We start from the raw sequence: 22,753 nt of genomic DNA on the forward strand, positions 1-22,753 counted from the left end.
AGTACGTTAGAAACAGAAGCCGCGTTTTGATGTCAAAGGTTGGTTTGACCATGATAAACGATTGGCCGGCTCATTATCCAGGCTTCCAGCTGAGAGTCCCCGGCGAGATCCTTCAGCAGGACTGATGAGAGAGATGCGTGGGTTAATCTTTCAGCCACTGCTTCCTATCAAACAAGCTGCCTTAGCTTTCAGGCTCCACCTTCCCTCGTGGAAGACCATCAAAAGACTAATGATCTTCTGCGAGCGGCATAAAATCATCGTCCACGCAGGAAAAAAACACATTTCAGAGCTTTTTTATTGGGTTTGCTGCTGATACAGTGCTTCATTAAGTCGCGTACATGCAAAACAATCTTCACAGTCTCTAATAAAACTTTCATTCCTAGTCAAATCATTGTTCTTACACTCTGAGAAATACAGTAACTTGATGAGTTTGAAAGAAAGAGAAAGAATTAAAGAAATTAATCAGAAAGAAAGAAAATCCAGCCATGCTAACTGCTGTTTTGGAAGCTCTGATTTCTATTTTCTTTTTTTTGTTTGTTTCAGCTGACTCTACTAAGACTAAGAAGAAGAAGAAGAAGAAGAAGAAAAAACTGTTGTTAAAGGGTGCAAAGCAAACAAATAACAAGATAACATGATAACATCTTAACGACATAAATTAAAACAGATTCATAATAGCAATAAATCCATATATCCTTACAATATCATTCAATAAATTGCACAAATCATCAACAACAAAAACAACAAAAAAAATCTAAACTAAAATAAGAAACTAAAATAAAATCAAACCAAAAATCCTACACATTACTTATGCTGATCACCATATAAGGAAAGCAGGAAAGGAAATCTCTCAAGCAAATATATATATATATATATTTTTTATACAAAAAAAAGACAACCATGATGCATAATCCCATAATTCCAAATCTAAAGTATTTAGATACGTAGATATCTGAATTTGAGCAGTATGTGATAAAACTCTAAGGGCATTCCTTGTCACTTTCACACCAACATCTGGACGAGGACACGATCAGGAAGAGTACAGATGCATCGAGTGCATGCCCGTGAGACGTAGATGCATGCTGGTTTCGGGGAAACTATTCCCCCAGACTGGATAAGATAAGAAGCTGAAAAGAGAAAGAATAAGAGAGAGATAGACAGAGAGAGAGAGAGCTGGAGAGAACAAGCGTTCATATATCAGACGAGATATCCAGCCTATGACTACTGCTTTTCTCTACATAAAAAGGTACATCTCTAGGAAGAGGGCCAGAAGTCGTCCTGCTGTCCACAGAGAGACGCGTGGACGTCCTCACTGCTCTGGCACTGCCGTGTCTTCTGTCTCTACTCCTTCTGATCCTCCTGCTGTTCAAAAACACACGACAGGTTTAGTATGCTCCAGCGTGGCCTGCTGAGAGACTGAAGATCACACTGTCAAAACATCTGTAATAAGAAAAGCACAACTTAGACCCTGTTGGCAGCTGATCATTTTAAATTATTAGTATCTAGATTTTATCCTGATTAGAAATCTGCTTGCTGTGTAAAACAGTATATGGGTATTTTTTTTTTTTTTACTATTTTTCAACTCTGAATCAAATAACAAATATATTTAACTATTTAAAACATGCACTGGTCAAACTCAGCCAGCTTTACTTTTTTTGTTAATTTTTTTACAAGGTTTCTAATCTGAAGATGGTTACAAAACTCATGTGGCATTTAAAAATAAAAATAAAAGTCCCTTTTATTTTCCTCAAGAAAGTCTTTATTTTATTTAAAAAAAATGCTTGACTGCACGTTCAATTCATTGATATTTATGACAAAAATATCAATGGCACTGTTACTGCAACTCTTTTTATGTTTTGAGTAACAGGACTGAAAGTAACAGGAATGATTTTTTTTTAAGCATAGAATTAGTGGCTATGCTAATAGCATGAGGACACTGAGCACATTCTAGTGATTTCCCAAAATTTGTATATATATATATATATATATATATATATATATATAAAAATAAACAATTAAGATATAAGAATTAATGTAGGTAACAGGACTGAGTGTTGAGATTGAGCTCCTCAGTCAGAGTTACAATAAAATACAAAAACAAACAAATATACAGAAAAAAACTAATGAGGGAACTTAATTCTGGTCTTCCTATAATCTTCAGAAGAACCAGCTGATGTCACTTCCTGTTGTAGATGTGATTTCCTGTTGTAGAATGTTCCAGATGTTTCAGACGGGGTTATTTGTTACGGTAACAGGACTGAGTAAAAACCCAGGGACACAACTAAAATGTGTATTTTATATAAAATTTTATAGATATATTATGAAATTTTTTTTTTTTAAAGCATAGATGGGATTTGGAGTCGCACAACAATGCAAAAATAATTACATCTCTGAAGTATATAATAATAATAATAATAATAATATTTCACGGTTAAGTTTATAGCTAGAGAGTGGAGACACGTAACAAACGATATTTTTTCAGTGTTCTAAGTAGTTTTTATCTATGTTTTAATTATATTAAATTATATATTATATTTAATTATATATCTTACTTTTGCAGTTAGGTCAATATACAAGACATTATGGTTAATAATAAAATGTATGTTTGTGTTATTTGTATTTTTAAGTTATTTTGGGTGTAAATTTATACATGTAAATTCCTGGGGACAGAAATGGCACCAATTCAGTGAAATGACCCATATAGAGATTTGCTTGTTTACTTGTGCGGATCACTTCTTGCTCTGCACTGCAAAAAAATATATTGGCAAAAACTAGGCAAAATATATGTAAATTAATACGCAAATGTTAAAATTAAGCAACAAAAAAAATCTTCCAATGGGGTGAGCAACCTTTTCTTAGTAAGATCTAAAAATTAGTGAAGTAAGACCTAAATTAAGCAAAAATCAGAATAAATTGACTGGTGACTTTCACACTGAATTTGAGTTTAAATTGCTTAAAATAATGTGAAAATTCTAAGTAAGACTGATTAAGATTATTAAACATTCCTAAAATAAGCAAATCAAAAATCTTGAGTGCATTTAGACTTACATTTTTGCATGGCCTGACCTTATCCAGAAAAATCCTGATACTCAGGACACATGGAGTAAACAGGTGTAAACAGGGTCCTAAAGTAAATGTGAATCATAAATTCTGCAGCTTATTTCAGAGTCAAATGTGCCGTTCTGTTGGATTTCACTTTATATTAATTGTTGGTGGTGGAAGGTGATTGAAGATTGTACAAGGGCAGATGAAAATACTGGCAGATGCATAACAGTTCTTACAACACCTATAAACAATTAAATATCACGTGAAATAATTCTGTTGAAATATTAAGTTTAATAAAACAACAACTAAAATAGATAGATAGATAGCTCACTCCTGTTACTGGCACTTATTCCTGTTACTGGAACTCGTTTTAGGTAACAGGACTGAGTTCTAGCATAGAATTAGCTTAAACATAAAAAATAGCTAAATGGTGGCTATGCTAATAGCATGAGGACACTGAGCACATTCTAGTGATGATAGATAGATAGATATTTACATTTGATGAATAGAAAAGAACCAAAATGACTTGAAATATATAGAAATATTTGTTTTTCCATTAACTTCCAATGTACTTATGTAAATACGTGTATATTATATACAGTACACAGCTCTGGAAATACAGTTAAGAGAGCACTTCAGTTTCTGAATCAATTTGTCAGATTTTGCTATTTATAGGTTTATGTTTGAGTAAAATCAACATTGTTGTTTTATTCTATAAACTACAGACAACATTTCTCCCAAATTACAAATAAAAATATTGTCAGAAATCAATATTTGGTGGAATAACCCTGATGGTTTGAAATCACAGTTTTTTTCATGCATCTTGGCATCATGTTCTCCTCCTCCACCAGTCTTACACACTGCTTTTGGATAACTTTATGCTGCTTTACTCCTGGTGCAAAAATTCAAGCAGTTCAGTTTGGTGGTTTGATGGTTTGTGATCATCCATCTTCCTCTTGATTATATTCCAGAGGTTTTTAATTAGGTAAAATAAAAGAAACTCATCATTTTTAAGTACTCTCTTAATTTTTCCAGAGCTGTATTTGAGTTATACTAAGGCAATACTCTGGTATTTAACTATGTAAAGTACCCGTGGACATAGCAGTGAATATAGTTATCCTGATTATTTTCTAATCTATCATTTTAATATGATTTTTAGGACGTGTCCCCTGTCCATGGCTGGGTGCTGGCCTTTATTCGGTGTGTGCCTCTCTAAGATCGAGCACATTCTCGCAGCCTCATCTCGGTGGTGCAGATGCACCTGAAGATAAAAATAACATCTTCATACATAAAATGCTTAGCAACCAAGAACTGGGTTGATGTTGCTTTGACGAAAAAGGCCTAAATTCCCCGGCCTTCGTCAGAGGTGGGGTTGAGCAGACCAGCGAGCGCAGCTGAAGGAGACAAATCTAGGCCTGGTGATGTGAGGGACTGGAAGGACACGCTCACTCTATACTTGCATGCCCCACTTTCTACATCAAATGACCAGCTTTTCCCTTCATTTCTCCCCAGATTTAGAAAAGGACGTTGAGACAGAGGTTCAGGTGGAAAAAAAAAAACTAGAAGCCTTACAGCAAAGGCGAAAAGCAACAGGGTTTACTTGTAGGACATTAAAGCCACGTGCAGCCTGACCTTATTACACTTAATGATTCTTTTGGGATTTTAAGCTTTTGGACTTGATTTGAATGGTGTTAGATTTGCATGCAAGTTAAGGAAGGAAGGAGGTTACCCTACATACAGTACGGACAGTTGCAAGAAAAATATGTAAACTCTTTGGGATTATACTTGGATTTCTGCATAAATTGGTCATTAAATGTGTTCTGATCTTCATGATTAAGTCACGACAATAGACAAACACAGTCAGCTTAAAGTAATACCACACAAATCATGATATGTTTGCATGGTTTAAAAGTATGTGAACGTCTAGACTAATGACTTTTCTAAGAGCTAATTGGAGGCAGGACGTGATGAGATTGGATGTGTTGGTTAAAGCTGCCCTGCCCTATGAAAACACCAGTTTAGAGTTTGCTGTTCTTAAGAAGCATCGCTTGATATGAATCTCATGCCTCTCAGAAGACCTACAGTCTACAAATGGAGAAAGTTCAGCACTGTTGCTGCTACTCTCTCTAGGTGTGGTAAAGTCCTGTAAAGATGACTGTAAGAGCACAGCAGTGCAGAATGATCAATGAGGTGAGGAAGAATCCTAGAGTGTCAGCTGAAGACTGAAGACAAATCTCTGGCACATGCTCACATTTTTGTTGACAAATCTACAATAAGTAAAACATTAAACAAGAATGGAGTTCATGGGAGGACACCACGGAGGAAGACACTGCAGTCCAAAAAACACAATGCTGCACGTTTGAAGTTTGCAAAATAAAAGAGCACCTGGATGTTCCACTATAGCACTACTGGCTAAATATACTGTGGACAGATGAAACCAAATTTAAAGTTGTTTGGAAGGAAAACACAACGTTATGTGTGGATAAAAATAAGGCAGAGCATCATCAAAACCTCATCTTAACTGTGAAACATGGTGGAGGGGGCATCATGGTTTGGGGCTGCTTTGCTTTGCTGCCTCAGGGTCTGAATGGATTGTCGTCATCAATGGAAAAATGAATTCCCAAGTTTACTAAGACATTTTGCAGGAAAACTTAAGACCATCTGTCCCCCAACTGAAGCTCAACAGAGGATGGATGGTGCAACAGAACAACGACCCAAAACATAGAAGTAAATCAACAACCGAACGACTTCAACAGAAGAAAATAAATAAATACTCCTTCTGGAGAGTCCTGACCTCCTGAACCCAACTGAGACGCTGTGGCATCATGAGCTCAAGAGAGAGATTCACACCAGATATCCCATAATATTATAGCTGAACTGAAACAGTTTAGTGAAGAGGAATGATCCAGAATTCCTCCTGACCGTTCTGCAGGTCTGATCTGCAACTACAGGAAACCATTGGTTGAGATTTTTGCTGCCAAAGGAGGATCAACCAGTTATTAAATCCAAAGATTCACATACATTTTCCACCCCCTCACTGTGAATGTTAACATGTTGTGTTCAATAAAATCATGCAAACATATATTTTAGTTTAAGCAGACTGTGTTTGTCTATTGTTGTGATTTTTTGTGACCAGTTTATGCAGAAATCCAAGTAATCCCAAAGGATTCACATATTTTTACACACACGCTGGATAAGAAGTACAAATTGGATAAGAAATAAAAATGTGCGAGATCTTTTCACATTCAGTTCTGGAAGAAGTGTGGAGGCTTCAGCCACCCACAACAGCAATTAGATTTGAGAGATTTATGTCTCAGCTAAAACTGAGACACGAGTAGAAAGCTCAGAGTACTGCGGAGGTCAGGTTTCCCTCTGTGGATGTATAATAACCTCTATAATCACATGTAGTCTGTGAAAAACTGTAATACTGGCTGCAAGATCTGATCATTTTTATTTTAATGATCACCACCAATCACGTATACCTTCATTAATAATAACTGCATGAAAAGAAGCGTATAATTGCTTGCATTTCACAAGCCGGAGCAATGAAAGTGATTAAAACGTGTGATTAAAAGGAGAGTATTGCAGTGATTTATGCCTTAAGCTCTCATTAATGATGCCTGATGGATTTTAGACTGCATCCTCTTTCATATGGCTTCTTTTACTCACAGTGATAATTAGTGTAATTACTCAGCAGCACCTTTGTTTGAGTTTGTTTGTGCAGTTTCCAATCGCAGACTCTCTGAACACAAGCTGAAACACTTTGCAGATACAGAGCCAGTTCTGGGAAACGGTATAGAAACCAGGCCAAAAGCTTCAGATCCTTCATCACTTCAAATCTTGCGGCCAAAGTATTATTTTGAGATCTGGCACCCGGATCTAGAGTCGTACAGAGTTTTTGGCTTTTAAAGATTCAAAATTCAAAGAGTTTATTGTCATGTGTGCAGAAAGAAATAATGAAATTCTTTCTTTGCTTCTTGCTAAGAAATCCGAAGAGAAAAGTAGAAAATATACAATAAAGCAAGAAATAACAAACTAACTAATTATAAAAATTACATTGGTGTTAAATTTACATCCAGGATGAAGGAGGAAATATGTACATGATAACTGTCAGGCCAGCCACTTCCTGTCTGCCTGCCATGGACTCAGTCACGTGCTAGATCTCCATCATACTAATTAGTCTCATTGTTCTCACCTGTGCTGCCCTGTATAAATACCCCTCATTTCCTGTTCTCTGTGCTCGTTAATGAATCTACTTCCCTATTCTTTCGTGTATGACCTCTGCTTGTTTGTTTAGTGACTACTGCTTTAGCTTAGCTCCTAGTTTTCACGGACCGTGCTCTCTGCCTTGCCCATGGTTTGTGTTGTTTATCTTCTGTTTATGACCTTCTGCTTAAACCAATCTGGTATATGTTTATGTTTATTTATGCGGCCTTACTGTTGTTAGCTACACCTGTACTTGGTTTTCCCTGTTATCGTTAGTGTCTTTAATAAATGATCTAATTGTAATACGCATGTTTTTCACTCGTGTCTTACATTCGTGACAATAACAGTAATGTGTTAATGGATATTATTATTATTTTACTGGTCTGGGGTCAGTGGAAATGGTCATCAAGTCAAATCTGGGAGGGCTGAGGTAATAAAAAAAATACGATTTGATGCTTTCCTTGTTTTCCTTGTCCAACCCACCAACTAAACCTGGTCATTAACCTCTAAACTCAGTTATAACTCAGCCACATTGCTTTGATAAAAGTTACCAATTAGTAATTAATTGAGCCGGATGGTGTAACAGACGTTATGGACCATAAGGGGTTAAATGATAAATTGATCAGGAGCCCTATTTTAGTGATTTTAAGCGCACTGGTCAGTTGTGCTTTGCGCAGATTGATTTGGGGGCGTGTCCTGTGTGGTTGGTATCGCGAGGGTGCAAAAAATACGCCTTGTGCCGCTCGAAACGCGCAAAAGGTGTGTGCTAATTCTCTTAATTCTTTATTCATGGGTTTGTTTTGAGCGTAATGTGAAATAAACCATGAATCAGTGTGCCACTAGTCATTCCCTTTAAGAAGCAGGTGAGCTCTGACTTTGGCACATTTGTATCTTAACAGCGCAGTGCTTTTGTGCGTCTCAGCAGAGGATACTAACCTGCGAAGATACACCAGCAGCTCATTTAAGGGAACAGCTATGTTATGTTTTTCTTTATTCTGTTTATTGTCGATACAGATATTTTATATTTAAAAAAATCTATTATTTTATATATTATATAAAAAAGCGACCTGGTGATAAGAAATGAATGCCAACATATAGCTTTTTTAAATCTGTGTATTTCACATTTTCACAAGTTTTGACTAATTGACGGGCAACGGGAGATGCGAGAGCGTGGTGACAATGAACTTTGATATTTTACAAATATAAAAATAATATAAAAGCGAATTTCAGTTAAATAAGAGCAAAGTGAAATAAAAGTTAGAATGGGTATCTGTCAAATTCTCAAAAAGCAGAATGCCTAGATCTGCTATATTAAGCTACAGTTATTAAGTCTGTGTTCTGAACATAAATATAAATCCTTATAAATGTCAGGAAAAAAATATACATAACTACTAATAACATATAGTTATTTTGCACATTTTTAAGTATAGGAGGTGTTTTTTTGCTGTGGTAAAGAAGTGATGGTATATGGTATTTTGCTTGGGGTGCGCAGTTGTTGACAGGGTTTTAATCAGTCAGTAGCGCACCTGTGTTTCCTGCCGCCAAGATAGAAACAGAAACACAGCAGAAATTTACCTGAACACACGTGACTTCCAGAACACCACGCTCGTCAGTGTATCAGTTGCTGACGGGGTGTAAAATAGCAACGAGCATCGCAGCGTGCCTTGCGTAGTGTGTACAATAGTGCCTCAAGTGTGCTTATGCGGAAAAACATCTCCAAACTATTGTGCACGTCTCCGACTTTCCAGAACTTAAAATGAAGCCTCTGGTCTACATCTTACGGCAAGTGGGGACAGACAGAGACTGACCTGTGTCCCCCTGGCTGCCGTTGAGGGTCTCACCGCTGCTGCTCACCTCCTCGCCAGGCTTCTCGCCAGGCTTCATCTTCTTCCGGGTCATGTGGCCACGGAAACCCGCCTGGATCTTGGCGGCCGCCTTGTTGGCCTCGGGGTCATCCAGGGGGATGTCCATAATGTCCTCTTCCTCCTGTGGGTGGCCGCATTCCTCCTGTTCACCCAAAAGCAGCCGTCATTTCAGTGACACTGAGTCAAATGTCTGATGACTGATGCCTTCCTTTGATTGGAAAATTATCCTGAATGCCACTGGATGAGCTTTAGTCACATTTCCTCTATCATCTCCAGAAATATTATGTTTTTAATCATGTTCAGCAGTATTACAGACTGTTAAACAGCCTAGAAGCCAAAATCTGTGGCTTACTTCCCACTTAAAAAGGATGAAAACTACTTTTAATACCAGTAAAGTACTGTATATAGCTTTGAACTGTTATGAGTGCTACATAGTAGGGGTGTGCCATATCGTATACCCTGAAAGGGAACCACTTTTTACTGTTTTTTATATATCTACTATTATATCTACAGATTATATCCGACCAGTACAGTGCGTTATTATTAGTATCATGACATTTTGGATCATTGACTTCTGTTACAAATCTGAGAAAATTATTGTATTTTTAAATATCTCAGTTAGGAGTGTGCTATATCATATTATATGTGACAATATATTTTTTTTTTTTCAAATTTTCATTTTGTTGCAGTAGTGTATTCTTGAAATATATATATTTTTCAAAAAAACAAAACAAAAAAAAAAACAGTGTTTTGCCATATCGCCAAGAGTATCGCTATAATGGAAATACCATAAAATATTGTGAAATTATTTTAGGGCCATATGGCCCACTCCTACTACATAGAAAAGTAATTAAGATCCAATAACAGCAAGAGGATTAGAATGACCTAAAAACATATCACTGCACTGAGGGATGTAGCACCTCTGTACACTGTGTAAATAATTCTGGATTAAAAGAACAAATTCTCTTACATTGTTCAGAAAAATTAGTAAAACCAGTTTTACTTTAATTTCCATTGAAATTTAAGACAAGTTTTGCTTTCTGCTGTAAAGTCATCATTTTTACAGCTACAGAGATACAAAAAAGATGGAAAAAAATAAGTGACCACTTAAAAACTATGAGTTTCTTAGATTTTACCAAATTGAATATAATCAAGAGGAAGATGAATGATCACAAACCATCAAACCACCAAACTGAACTGCTTGAATTTTTGCACCAGGAGTAAAGCAGCATAAAGTTATCCAAAAGCAGTGTGTAAGACTGGTGGAGGAGAACATGATGCCAAGATGCATGAAAACTGTGATTAAAAACCAGGATTATTCCACCAAATATTGATTTCTGAACTGTTAAAACCTGAATATAAATATGAACTTGTGTTTTTGTTCTTTGCATTATTTGAGGTCTGAAAGCTCTGCATCTTTTTTGTTATTTCAGCCATTTTTCATTTTCTGTAAATAAATGCTCTAAATGACCATATTTTTATTTGGAATTTGGGAGAAATGTTGTCTGTAGTTTATAGAATAAAACAACAATGTTCATTTTACTCAAACATAAACCTATAAATAGCAAAATCAGAGAAACTGATTCAGAAACTGAAGTGGTCTTTTTTTTTTCCAGAGCTGTATATATTCTCTGTAATTCCAGAAGGAGCTGGACACATAGCTGTCCTAGTCTTCAAGCTGTGTGTTGGTGGGATTTGGCTCAGTCTCACTTAGTCTCTTTAAGAGGCTCTGAATGTTTGAACCCATGCATTTCTCCCACTGAGCCCGGCTCCGCTGATGTAAAGGCAGCGAGCAGAGGCTGGCAGGGGTGGAAACAGAGCCTGTGTTGAAGGTTGAAGAGTGAAGCCTGCATGTGGCTGTGAAACCCCTCCATGTAGGAGTGTGACCACCCACTGAACCAGGAATTAATCAGCTCCTTTTTACTTTGCTGAACATCCTGACATTTTGTCTCCCATATCATGGCCAAAAGCAGAGGTGTTGTACATGAGGCTGTCCTTAAATAAACATCCACATCCCTTCATTTTATTGCTGGTTGTATAATACAGCTTAAGCTTTCTGACAAGGGGGTTTTAAGGAAATATAGTGACCCGAGGCATTAAAACAATGCTCATATGGTCAAAACTCGAAAATACAAACTGATATGCCTACAGTACACACGCAGTACATAAAGCTCTGGAAAAAAAATATTTATTCTATAAACTACAGACAACATTTCTCCCAAATTCCAAATAAAAATATTGTCATTTAGAGCATTTATTTGCAGAAAATGAGAAACGTCTAAAATAACTAAAAAGATGCACTTTAGCTTTAGCTTTTAGACCAGACAAGTTCATATTCATAAAGTTTTAAGAGTTCAAAAATCAATATTTGGTGGAATAACCCTGGTTTTTAATCATAGTTTTTTTTTATGCATCTTGGCATCATGTTCTCTTCCTCCACCAGTCTTACACACTGCTTTTGGATAACTTTATGCTGATTTACTCCTGGTGCAAAAATCAAGCAGTTCAGTTTGGTGGTTTGATGGTTTGTGATCATCCATCTTCCTCTTGATTATATTCCAGAGGTTTTTAATTTGGTAAAATCAAGGAAAAACATCATTTTTAAAAGTGGTCTCTTATTTTTTTCCAGATCTGTATATTACAAAACTTGGAATTTGGGCAGATCCCTAGTGGCCATGCAGCCAAGATGCATTATCCACAACCACCTGCTCTCATTCTTATATGGAAAGAAGTTGCGCTTGAGCTTCTTGAGCTTCTGTGCTCTATGAAGACTTTTCTTTCATGCATTGAGTGATGATCAAAGGCATGCACATAAAAAAAGAGTATGAATAAAAGTTACAGCAAATTCTGACTATGCACAAAATAAATACTACATAACTCTACTACAATCTTAAAGCACAAGACATCAGCATCTCTACAACTACTTCTAAGATTTTCACAATCTAATTTATGTTCTATCAGATGGTTTTGATTAAAATGCAGGCAGTACTTACGATATGGCAATCCATGACGCGCAATAGCAGATGGCGATAAACGTGTTTGTGTGTTAAGCTAATCGCAATAGGTCGTAAACCTCTCGGCACTGTGAGCGCCTCCAACAAGCTCCTCTCTCTCCTTCAGCTATGCTTATTATTCTCAATCTGAGGGCGGGTGAAAAAGAGGCGAGGGAGAGAGAAAGAAGAGAGAGAGAGAGAGAGAGAGAGAGAGAGAAGGAAGAAGGTGAGAGAGAGGGAGAGAGAGGGGGGAAAATGAGAGAGAGAGAAAAAGAGAGAAGGAAGGAGGTGAAAGAAAGAGAGAGAGAGAAGGAAGAAGGTGAGAGAGAGGGAGAGAGAGGGGGGAAAATGAGAGAGAGAGAAAGAGAGAGAGAAGGAAGGAGGTGAAAGAAAGAGAGAGAGAGGGAGAGAGAGAAGGAAGGAAGGAGGTGAAAGAGAGAGAGAGAGAGAGAGAGAGAGAGAGAAAGTGCATGGAAAAGTATCTCAAGAGAATTCTGTCAAACACCAATGACTAAGCCTACTATATCAATTACAACTCAGCTCTCAGCCTGTCAGACTGAGTCAACTGTAGCATCAGCGCTACTTGTAGTAATATCTACAGTTCAGATCCAGTGTAATGTTTAACACACTACTCGACAAAGTGGTGTCAAGAATGAAAAATGTACATTATCCCACAGTTTAATAGTTCCGACCATGCAGTGTGATTGGCTGATAGCCGTTTTATGAGTGACATTATCAGCCGGTAATGCACTGTAACTGAAGCTCTCCATGTATTACTCTGCCACAAACAGAGAACCTAGCAACGATGCAGCGCTTACAAACCAAATACAACCCAAAGGCGATATCATTAAACACCACTGTGGGGCGCTGGATGCCATAGAGACACAGTGCAGAAACGCTAATCCATGTTTCCAATAGGCGTTGCAAGCAAAGACGCGGTTCCACAAATAAAAAAGCCCAGCGATTTGAAAATACGCGTTATTATTACACACATTATCAGCCACCAATAACAGGTTAAGTGATGTTCTGATTAAAATAAAAGCTTAAATGGCCAATAATGCATAAAGCTTACAGAGCAGCTACAAACAGAGCAGTAATGGAACTATTTTAATTGGTGGAGTGTTTATAACCAAACAGATCGCATTTTCTCGTTCTCTTTAACTCAAAATCTTTTAATAAACAGCGATTATGAAACTGTGGTAATATCGCAATAATACCCTTTGAGGTTAGTGCTGTAATGTGTAATTTTGGCACTGCTGATCTACAGTACTCGGTATACCAATATACCAATATGACACGTTATAGCTCTAATTCCACAGCGTTTGAAAAACCTACCAGAAAAATAAGGAAACACATCTAAACAAATCCAAAAACAATGCAAAGAACTGGTCTGCTGGTCTTTTAAAGACTATTAATTTCTGAGACCTATTGTACACCCTGTGCAAGGCACATCGCAATGCTCATTGATATCTTACACCCCGTCAACAGTCTATTTTCATGCCTTGCACACATGTTGTTAAAATAGCAGTAGAGTTTAGGAATATATTTTTTTGCCAGTGGGCGTGGTGCTCTGGAAGTGACATGTGTTCAGGTAAATTTCTTACGTGTTTCTATCTTGGTGGCAGGAAACACAGTGTGCCACTGACCGATTAAAACCAGGACAACAGTCAACAGTCGTGCCAATACAAACGCGCCAAAGACAGAGCACACCTGGCTCTTAAAGGAAATGATAAGCAAGTGATTGGTTGATTGGTATATTTCATGTTATGTTCAAAGTTAACCACACCCGTGATGAATTAAGATAATTAGTACATGCCTTTTTAGATTTAATCATCTTTTCCATGCGTGTTCTTGCACTTTTAAAATGTAAAACCACATGTCGCACACGTTACAAACTCATGGCTCCGGAAAAAGAGACTACAGGTACTGGACTGGCCTGTCTATAGTACTAAACAGAGAACAATGGAAAAAAGAACGTAAACAATGGGAAAAAAATAACACCTAAAACACTTCATTGCTTAGTATGTTCAGTGCCAGACATTTTTAAGTGGTAAGTGTGAGAAGGATTAACAGTATTACAAAAACAGCTTTACTGTCCCAGATTATTTTTGAAGGTCAAAGTAAATGTTAAGAACACAGCTTTTAAATATTGTTTTACTCTTATTTTGCATTGGTCAGACTTATTTAGGGTTATAGAGTAGGTGTTCTTTTTATGTTCTGTGAATGTGATAGTAATAAGACAGTAATGTTATAAAGTTATATAGCCTCAAATAACAAGCATGGTTTGTGGAAAAACTGAAAAATTTCAGTTTATTCTTTTCTATTTTATTCAGTTATGAAAATTAAACACTGAAATTTTTGTACACGTTTTCGAACTATTAATCCCCATCTGGAAGGGTTTAGTTTCTCAGGGGGATGTCTGAGAAAAATATTTCACACTTCTACTCAGTGATAAAACACCTGCATCTGAGTGCAATTGAAAAAACAGGAGAACCAGTGAGTTTTTAGGCTTATTTCTCGGTCACATGACATCCGTACCATTCAGTAGCTCCTCCATTTCCACTCGCTGTTGTGTTTTTAACGTGGATCTCCGTGGAAACCGTGGCGCGCCCAAAGTGGAATTAATGTGCGGGGCAGTGGACAAATAGCAATTTTATTAAACGCGAGGAGACGAAACTCAGAGATGTGCGTCCGGACGGGACTAAAATTACCGGAGGAGCACGGAGTTCAGAGAAAACAGTAGATAATTCAGCCTGTAATTTTCTCAGAGGACGTCTGAGAAAAACACATACTGTACATGGTCGTTCCTGACAGTAATAAAATCATAGAGGATAAACCCGCCCCATGAAAGAGAAAAATACCCCAGGACCCCCTGAGAAACTAATCCCGTCTTGTCTGTCTTTGTTCTCAGAAAAAGAGGAGAAGAAGAAGAAGAAGAAGAGGTGATTTTACGGTCACGTCAGAGATTGATGATTACCATGAATATTGCTTCTGAAAATAGCAACCACACAATTTCCTACTTTTCCTAGAATGTAAAAGTCATTGGACATGATATAGGTCAGGTTAGATGACCTACATTGGAGAGAGAGAGAGATAGATATGGTGAAAGAGGGAGAGAGCGAGAGCAAAAGAGTGCATTGATCTAATTACCCCGTAGAACTTGACGCACAGCACTGAACTGTCAAAAAGTGGCTTCTTTCTGTGTTTTACAGTAAAATCCGAGTAAAAATCTACCCTGAGATAAAGAACGAGAGAAAGGTTGGTAACATGTTTCCATGGAAACACACTTATAAATCTTCCTCTCCTCCAAAGTTCCTCTTTTTTTATAAGAACCATATAGAAATGTATCTGACATGTTGGTGCCAGTATCTGACACTGCTGAATTTTTCTGTCTGAAGTGGCAGAAATGAGTCTATTTATTAAAAACGACGTCTGAATTGAGAGCAGCGTAGAGAAAAGCTATATACTAACAGTTTGTGCTCAGGATCTAAATGCTACAGTCTATTACCTGGAAGCTGGACTATTTTGGGGCATCTTCAATCACCTTCCTCCAGAGACCAGAATAGAGGCACTGCTCGCCATGTTGATCAGACTCGTCCTTGAGCTTTTTATTTTTACATACTAACTTAGGACAAAAAAAAAACGGGAATGGCCTAAATCCAGGAGAAGAAGGTCTCTTACCCCTGGTGAAAAATATATATATACTTAATTGTACTTAAAACATATTAAGAAATGTCTAAGTATGCTGAAAATATGGGATTTATGTACTTTATACAGATTTATGTACTTACTTAAAATACATTAAAATACTTTAATATTATGCTTTCTTCAAAGGTTAGAGATGAACAGTCAGAGAACCGCTCTTTTCTCACCTAGGCTGTGCAAAAATACTGCTTTGCACATTTTTTACATGATAATGCTATTTAATAAATCGATTATCAAACAATTTGATTGTATCTTGTGATAATTCATTATTATGTAGGTTTACCCTGGTAAAAAAAAATATATATATACTTAATTGTACCTAAAACATATTGAGAAACGTCTTAGTATGCTGTAAATATACGAACAGATTTATGTACTTGCTTAAAATATATTAAAAGTACTTTAATATTATGCTTTCATTAAATGTTTAAAAGTAAACTTTGATCATACTTAAAAAACAAAAGTACAATAAAGTGTATTTATAAAAAAATGGCTACTATGAAGTACACTTTTAGTTTAATGTACTTATAATTCAATTTACTTCTAAAATACTTATTTCCAAATATACTTTTGTGCATTTTTAGCAAAGTGTGTTAAAACAACTGTTACGGTAGTTTACCTAAAGTACAATGTAATTTAAGTTAACTACTTTTTAGAAATTAAATTAAATTACTACTTTTTTTTATTTAAAGTAAATTTGTAACACATAATATATTAAAATATATATTTTTACACCCAATGAAGTATACTAGAAGTGTGGTACCTACAAAACACAGGAACAAGAAGCATTTAAATATATTTATCATAAACTCTAAGCACATTTCTAATATACCTGGTGTATAATAAATAGTGATACAGTTGTAATACTCATTAAATGTATTATAATTTTACTGTAAGCATATTTAAAATATAGGAAGACATACATAAAGTAGTTCCATTTTAGCACCATTTAAAAAAGTAAGACTTTTATACTATTTTTTATACAATTAAAGTATTAAAAAGGTCAAAAAAAGTTGTTTCATTTTAGCACTCTTTAAATATACTGATTAATAATAATAATGCACTATAGCATAATAATGCTTAGTAAAAATAGTTTAATATACTTTTCTTTTTTTTTTTGCTAAGGACATCATGCCATTTTTAGTTTGACCAGGAAAAAAGCTTCAAAATCACAGAATATTTTACTTAATTTTATTAATTTTACTGTATTACCTGTCCCTCACGCTTGTTTTCTGGATCCTCCTCCTCCTCCTTGTCCTCTGTTTGAAGCGTGGAGTTCTGGCTAATGTCCTTGCTGATGTCCCTGCTGATGTCCTGATGTTCAGACTGTCCTTCTTCTTGGTCTAAATCTGTCTCCGTCTCCTCAGTCTGCTCTTCGTAGATGACCTCTGTGCTGTCTTCTTTAGCTTCCTCACGAGCAGCTTCCTCAGGAGTTGGACTATTGGAAGCTTCTTCAGCATCTTGAGTCGTTACGTCGTCTTCTTTCATCTCAGTATCATTCATGCTTTGATCTTCTCTGCTGTCTTCAATTTTTGGAACATCCTGCTGAGATAGGATTGGGTCATCTTCATCAATGAGACTAGTATTGCTGACCATTAGCCCTTCATCCATTGACTCGTCTACTGGAGCTTCAGGACTAGGATAATTCTCCTCATCTTCTTCTTGAGTCGTCTCAGAAGCAAACTGAAGATGATCAGTGCTCAGAACTTGATCGACTTGATCGTTATCGTCCTCAAAAGCTTCGTTTGAATTCTTGAATTCTTCAAGATGACTGTTTTCTTTATCGCCATCTTCTAACAAATCATCAGTCATTTCTGAGAGAGTGTTTTGAGAAGGATCATCAGTTTCTTCTTTAGTTTCTGCTTCTTCTACTGGGAGAAAAACTGATAATTCTTCGTTATCAGACACTTCCTGCTCAACATTTCGTGGGGATTCAGCACCAGACAGAGTTTCGATGAATTTATCATGAGAATCCAGGACATCTCCAGACTCTCGAGACAGCTCTTCCTCACCTTGGACAGGTTTTGGGCTTTCTGAAGCTTCGAGAGCAGGATGTGCATCAATCAAACCCATCCTTCCTTCAGTATCTTCATACGCAGACTCATCATCATCCGCCTGCAAAGTAGAAGACTGCAGTTCCTCAGCACACACATCTACATCCACAAAACCACTATATGAGGTTAAAGGTGTGGCCTTGAGCTCTTCTTCTTCTTCTTTTTCTTTTCCATCTTCCCCAGTTTCTTTCTCCAGCTCCCTGATCTCTCCCGTTTCTTCAGTTTCTTTAAGTCCTTCAGCACATATATCAACATCTGCAGTTCCTCTGAAGGAAACCTCAGGAGTGATAACAGGATCACTCTCCCCTGATTCATCATCTGCTTTATTCTCAGATGCTTCTTCACTTTCCTGCACTTCCTGTTGAGCTTTAGCATCATTATCAGTGTTCTCAGATGAAGGCCAGGAGTTCTGAGTTGGCTGAGTGAATTCATCTTCATTTCCAAACGATTCAGCCCGATCAACCTTGTCTCTGAAAGTTGACATTTACATATAAGGATAATTTAGTTGCGATTAAGGGTGACTCATGATCAAATTAGCCGTAATAGTGTTGAATTACTGATGGTGCACTGTATAGATGTGTATAGATGTGTAGAGATGTGGATCTGGGTTCTGGTACTCTGATAATTAAAGCTGCTTATTTATCTAGTCAATGACTAATGATGGTTCTTAGTGAGAGTAAGTGATTATACAATTATCCTATACAAACACTTTGAAAATGGTACAGAATATACTGAGATTAAACGGTACTGATTGCTAAAATACAGCTCTGAAAAAACATTAAGAGAGCAGCTTATTTTCTGAATAAGTTTATCTGATTCTGCTATTTATTTCAGACCTCAAATAATGCAAAGAAAACAAGTTATATATACATATTCATAAAGTTTTAAGAGTTCAGAAATAATCAATATTTGGTGGAATAACCCTGGTGGTTTTTAATCACAGTTTTTCTTCATGCATCTTGGCATCATGTTCTCCTCCACCAGTCTTACACACTGCTTTTGGATAGCTTTATGCTGCTTTACTCCTGGTGCGAAAATTCAAGCAGTTCAGTTTGGTGGTTTGATGGTTTGTGATCATCCATCTTCCTCTTGATTATATTCCAGAGGTTTTCAATTTGGTAAAATCAAAGAAACGCATCATTTTTAAGTGCTCAATTTTTTTTACGGAGCTTTATATGAATAAAGATTTATATATTTAGACATCTATACATTTATGATTTAATTGAGCAGTGTTTTTAATAAAAGGGCAGAAATAGTGCTCAAAGCTTTGGAGTGAACTATTTAAAAATCAGTGTAATAAATTCACTGCAGTGAATGAGAATATGTTATGCAGTATACTATGGCATTCCTGCTCCCCCGGTTACTAATTGTTTATACCTGGTCTGTATAGTATAAATACCTCTCTGTTTGTATTTTGACTACTCTTTTCTCCTGCCCTTTTGAAATGCCTCTGCCTTTTGAGTTTGCAGAATCGCTAAGCTTAATTTTCCTCCTGCTCTTGAGGAGTGTTTTGGATTTTAAGTGGTAGTATGTCGTAAAATAATAAGTTCGTTGGTAAAACCTGTAGAAAATATGTTTGTTTTATGACTTAACTCTACTATTATGTTGTGTTTTCTGTATTGTGGAAACCACTGGGCCCTTCAAAAGTATTAAATGCAGTGATTATTACACAAAAATAGAATAGTAAATAGTATTAAACAGATTAGTTCACTTTTTAATTCTACATTTTGCCTTTCCTCCTGTTTAATCAAGGGAAATCAGGTAACAGATGGCTGCTGTCTCTCTCATGTGATAAATTTTTCAGGGAGAAATCAGACTCACTCATCGCTCAGCGAGGCCTGGGTTACTTTGGTTGAGCTGGAGTTTCCTTGGTTTTCTTTATTCTGTGTGAGAAATAGAAGAAAAAAAACAATCAAAGACTTAAATTAGATAGATTAAATTAATTTGGGAAATAATATTTTTTATTTCAGTCTATGGACGAACTCAACTCACCTTGAAAGCATGGTTATTATAGAACCTGTCCTCTAATCGGGCTCCCCATTCAGCGGGATCTAGGCCACTTTCTGTAGAAGAAAATATATATACATATATTCACCAGCAAGGTCAATATAGACTATATAAAGCTACAATCTACAAGTTAAAATAAAGTAGATTAAAGTATATTAAGCATTATTATGCTATAGTCAACTAAAGTGTTCTTGTAGCCACATTATTATTAATCAGTATATTTAAAGAGTGCTAAAATGGAATAATTTTATGTACTTATTACACTTATTTAATAGTATAAAAATAGTACAAAAGTCTTACTTAAATTGTGCTAAGTGTACTTAACTGTACTATAATGGAAATATTTTAAATATACTTAAGTAACATTTAAACATACATAAACTACTTCATGTATGAAACCCTATATTTTTAAAATATGCTTACAGTAAAATTAGAATACATTTAATGAGTATTACAAATGTATCACTATTTATTATACACCAGGTATATTAGAAATGTACTAAAAATTGATGTTAAATATATATATGATCTATTTATATTAGAGTACAAATATGCTTCCTGTTCCTGTCTTTTGTAGCACACTTCTAGTAGACTTCTTTGGGTATAAAAATATATTTTAATATATTGTACTACAATTTTTTAGCGTGTTACAAATTTACTTTACATTTTTTTTAAATAAGAGTAGTAATTGAATACTTTCTGAAAAGTTACATGATACATTACACTTCAAGTGAACTACTGTAACAGCTGTTTTTTTAACACACTTTGCTAAAAATGTACAAAAGTATATTTGGAAATAAGTATTTTAGAAGTATTTTGAATTACATTAAACTAGAAGTGTACTTCATAGTATAGTCGATATATATTTTTAAATACACTATATTGTACTTTTTAAAAAAGTATGATTAAATTTTACTTTCAAACATTTGATGAAAGTATAATATTAATTTACTTTTAATATATTTTAAGTAAGTACATAAATCTGTTTAAGTTTATTTACAGCATACTAAGACATTTCTCAATATGTTTGAAATACAATTAAGTACATTTTTTTTTTTTCACCAGGGAAAACCCACATAATGATGAATTATCACAAGGTATGATCAGAATAGTCTGGTAATCGATTGTCAGCAGATTTATTAAACTGCATAATCATGTAAAAGAACAATGTGCAATGCAGTATTTTAGCACAGACTAGATGATTCACATTCACACTGAAATTAGAAATAAAAAGTGAGAATGGGGATTGTTCAGGCTGGAACTGCCAGAAGAAAAGAGCCGTTCTCAGACTGTTCGGCTCTATGGAAGGAAATTACCGTCTCTTTGCTTGAGAAGTGCTGTGAAGTAGACGGCGGCGAAGGTGGGGATGTCGTCAGGCTGCTCTCTCAGCACTTCTCTCGCAAGACCCTCCAGAATATTGCCGAATCCATGAGGAACTCGAAGGTTGGTGTTGGAGAAAGGCACGGACATGTTTGTTTCTAAGCTTCAAGATAATTTAAAAAATAAAGAAAGTTTCAGTCACACATGAGCTGTTATAATTAGCATGGCTATCTAATGCCAACGGCATGCTAATCTGGTAAAATTAGAGTTCTACACTAACTCGATTAAAATGTAACTGTTACATTTCATAAAGTGTTGGTCTTATGTGCCCAATTCCATTTCACCCCTTGGCCCTACCACTTGATCTGATTCTTGTTAGGCTGGAGGGGTAGATTAGGTGAAGGGATTGGGTGGAGATTTTTTAGATTCAGCACACTTCAAACCGAGGGAATGGAGAATCACTGGTAAAATGACGCAACAAGCAACCAAAGAAACCCACAAATTTCAGTATTTTCCTTGTTAAAAGTGAGGATTAGCCATATACTATATTACCATAGTTTAATGTGTAGTTTAAGTGTTTTATGGCCGAATTCTTCAAAACAAGCATAAAAAAGATTGCTAGTAGTTTGTCTCGGTAGCTAGCTAGCTAGCTAACCTTTCCATTCCACCTTAAACAGTGCAACAGATGGCAGGGGCTGCAGCATTTAAGGCGGAACTGAAAAAATAAATAAAATAAAAGCTAATCAACGCTAATTTCAGCTCTTCATCACAGAGGAATTAAGGAATAGACAATAATAAGTCATTTCTGCACCATGATCACAAGCCATCAAACCAAGCTGAACTGCTTAAATTAAATTATTTTTTTTGCACCAGGAGTAAAGCAGCATAAAGTTATCCAAAAGCAGTGTGTAAGACTGGTGGAGGAGAACATGATGCCAAGATGCATGATTAAAAACTGTGATTAAAAAACAGGGTTATTCCACCAAATATTGATTTCTGAACTGCTAAAACTTTTCTTTGCATTATTTGAGGTCTGAAAGCTCTGCATCTTTTTTGTTGTTTTAGCCATTTCTCATTTTCTGTAAATAAATGCTCTAAATGAGAATATTTTTGGGAGAAATGTTGTCTGTAGTTTATAGAATAAAACAACAATGTTCATTTTACTCAAACATAAACCTATAAATAGCAAAATCAGAGAAACTGATTCAGAAACTGAAGTGATCTCTTCGTTTTTTCAGAGCTGTATTGTGAGGAGGAACTCTGAAAGCCTAGTTAATAATACAGTTATTTCCTGTACTTTAAAAACGGCCTCACATCACTACAGAGTCCTCTGTGTGAATATAACAGACCCTGAACCTGTTAAACAGTTTTATTAGTATTATTTTTACTGCAGTTCTGTTTCTATTAAATAAAGCAGCTCAGATCTTCTCTTACCGTCTCAGGCCGTTGCTATGCACTCATTGTTGTCAGGCGTTGCTAGGCAACCGAGTCTGAACTACGGAAAGCGAAGAGGCACAAACCGGTCTAAAGCAAAAGCAGTACAGAATGAAAAGAAAGAACT

At 36.0% G+C, this 22,753-nt stretch overlaps 1 protein-coding gene across 3 annotated transcripts; it reads right to left on the reverse strand.

The window, feature by feature from the left end:
- Positions 1-277: 277 nt before the first annotated feature.
- On the reverse strand, positions 278-22,712 carry spa17 (sperm autoantigenic protein 17). 3 transcript variants are annotated; one of them, XM_049467208.1, is made up of 6 exons: positions 22,627-22,712; positions 21,189-21,355; positions 19,858-19,928; positions 19,687-19,748; positions 17,024-18,335; positions 278-1,359 (listed from the first exon to the last, which is right to left on the reverse strand). In XM_049467208.1, the coding sequence occupies exons 2-6, from the start codon at positions 21,340-21,342 to the stop codon at positions 1,339-1,341; spliced, it is 1,620 nt and encodes a 539-aa protein (XP_049323165.1). In that variant the 5' UTR covers positions 21,343-21,355; positions 22,627-22,712; the 3' UTR covers positions 278-1,338. The 3 variants fall into 3 exon arrangements, with proteins under 3 accessions (XP_049323165.1, XP_049323166.1, XP_049323167.1); XM_049467209.1 differs by having other exon boundaries at positions 21,189-21,350; positions 22,627-22,698; XM_049467210.1 differs by having other exon boundaries at positions 1,349-1,437.
- Positions 22,713-22,753: the final 41 nt, after the last annotated feature.

This window comes from Astyanax mexicanus, chromosome 18, assembly GCF_023375975.1.
Source record: "Astyanax mexicanus isolate ESR-SI-001 chromosome 18, AstMex3_surface, whole genome shotgun sequence".
NCBI classification, from domain to species: Eukaryota; Metazoa; Chordata; class Actinopteri; order Characiformes; family Acestrorhamphidae; genus Astyanax; species Astyanax mexicanus.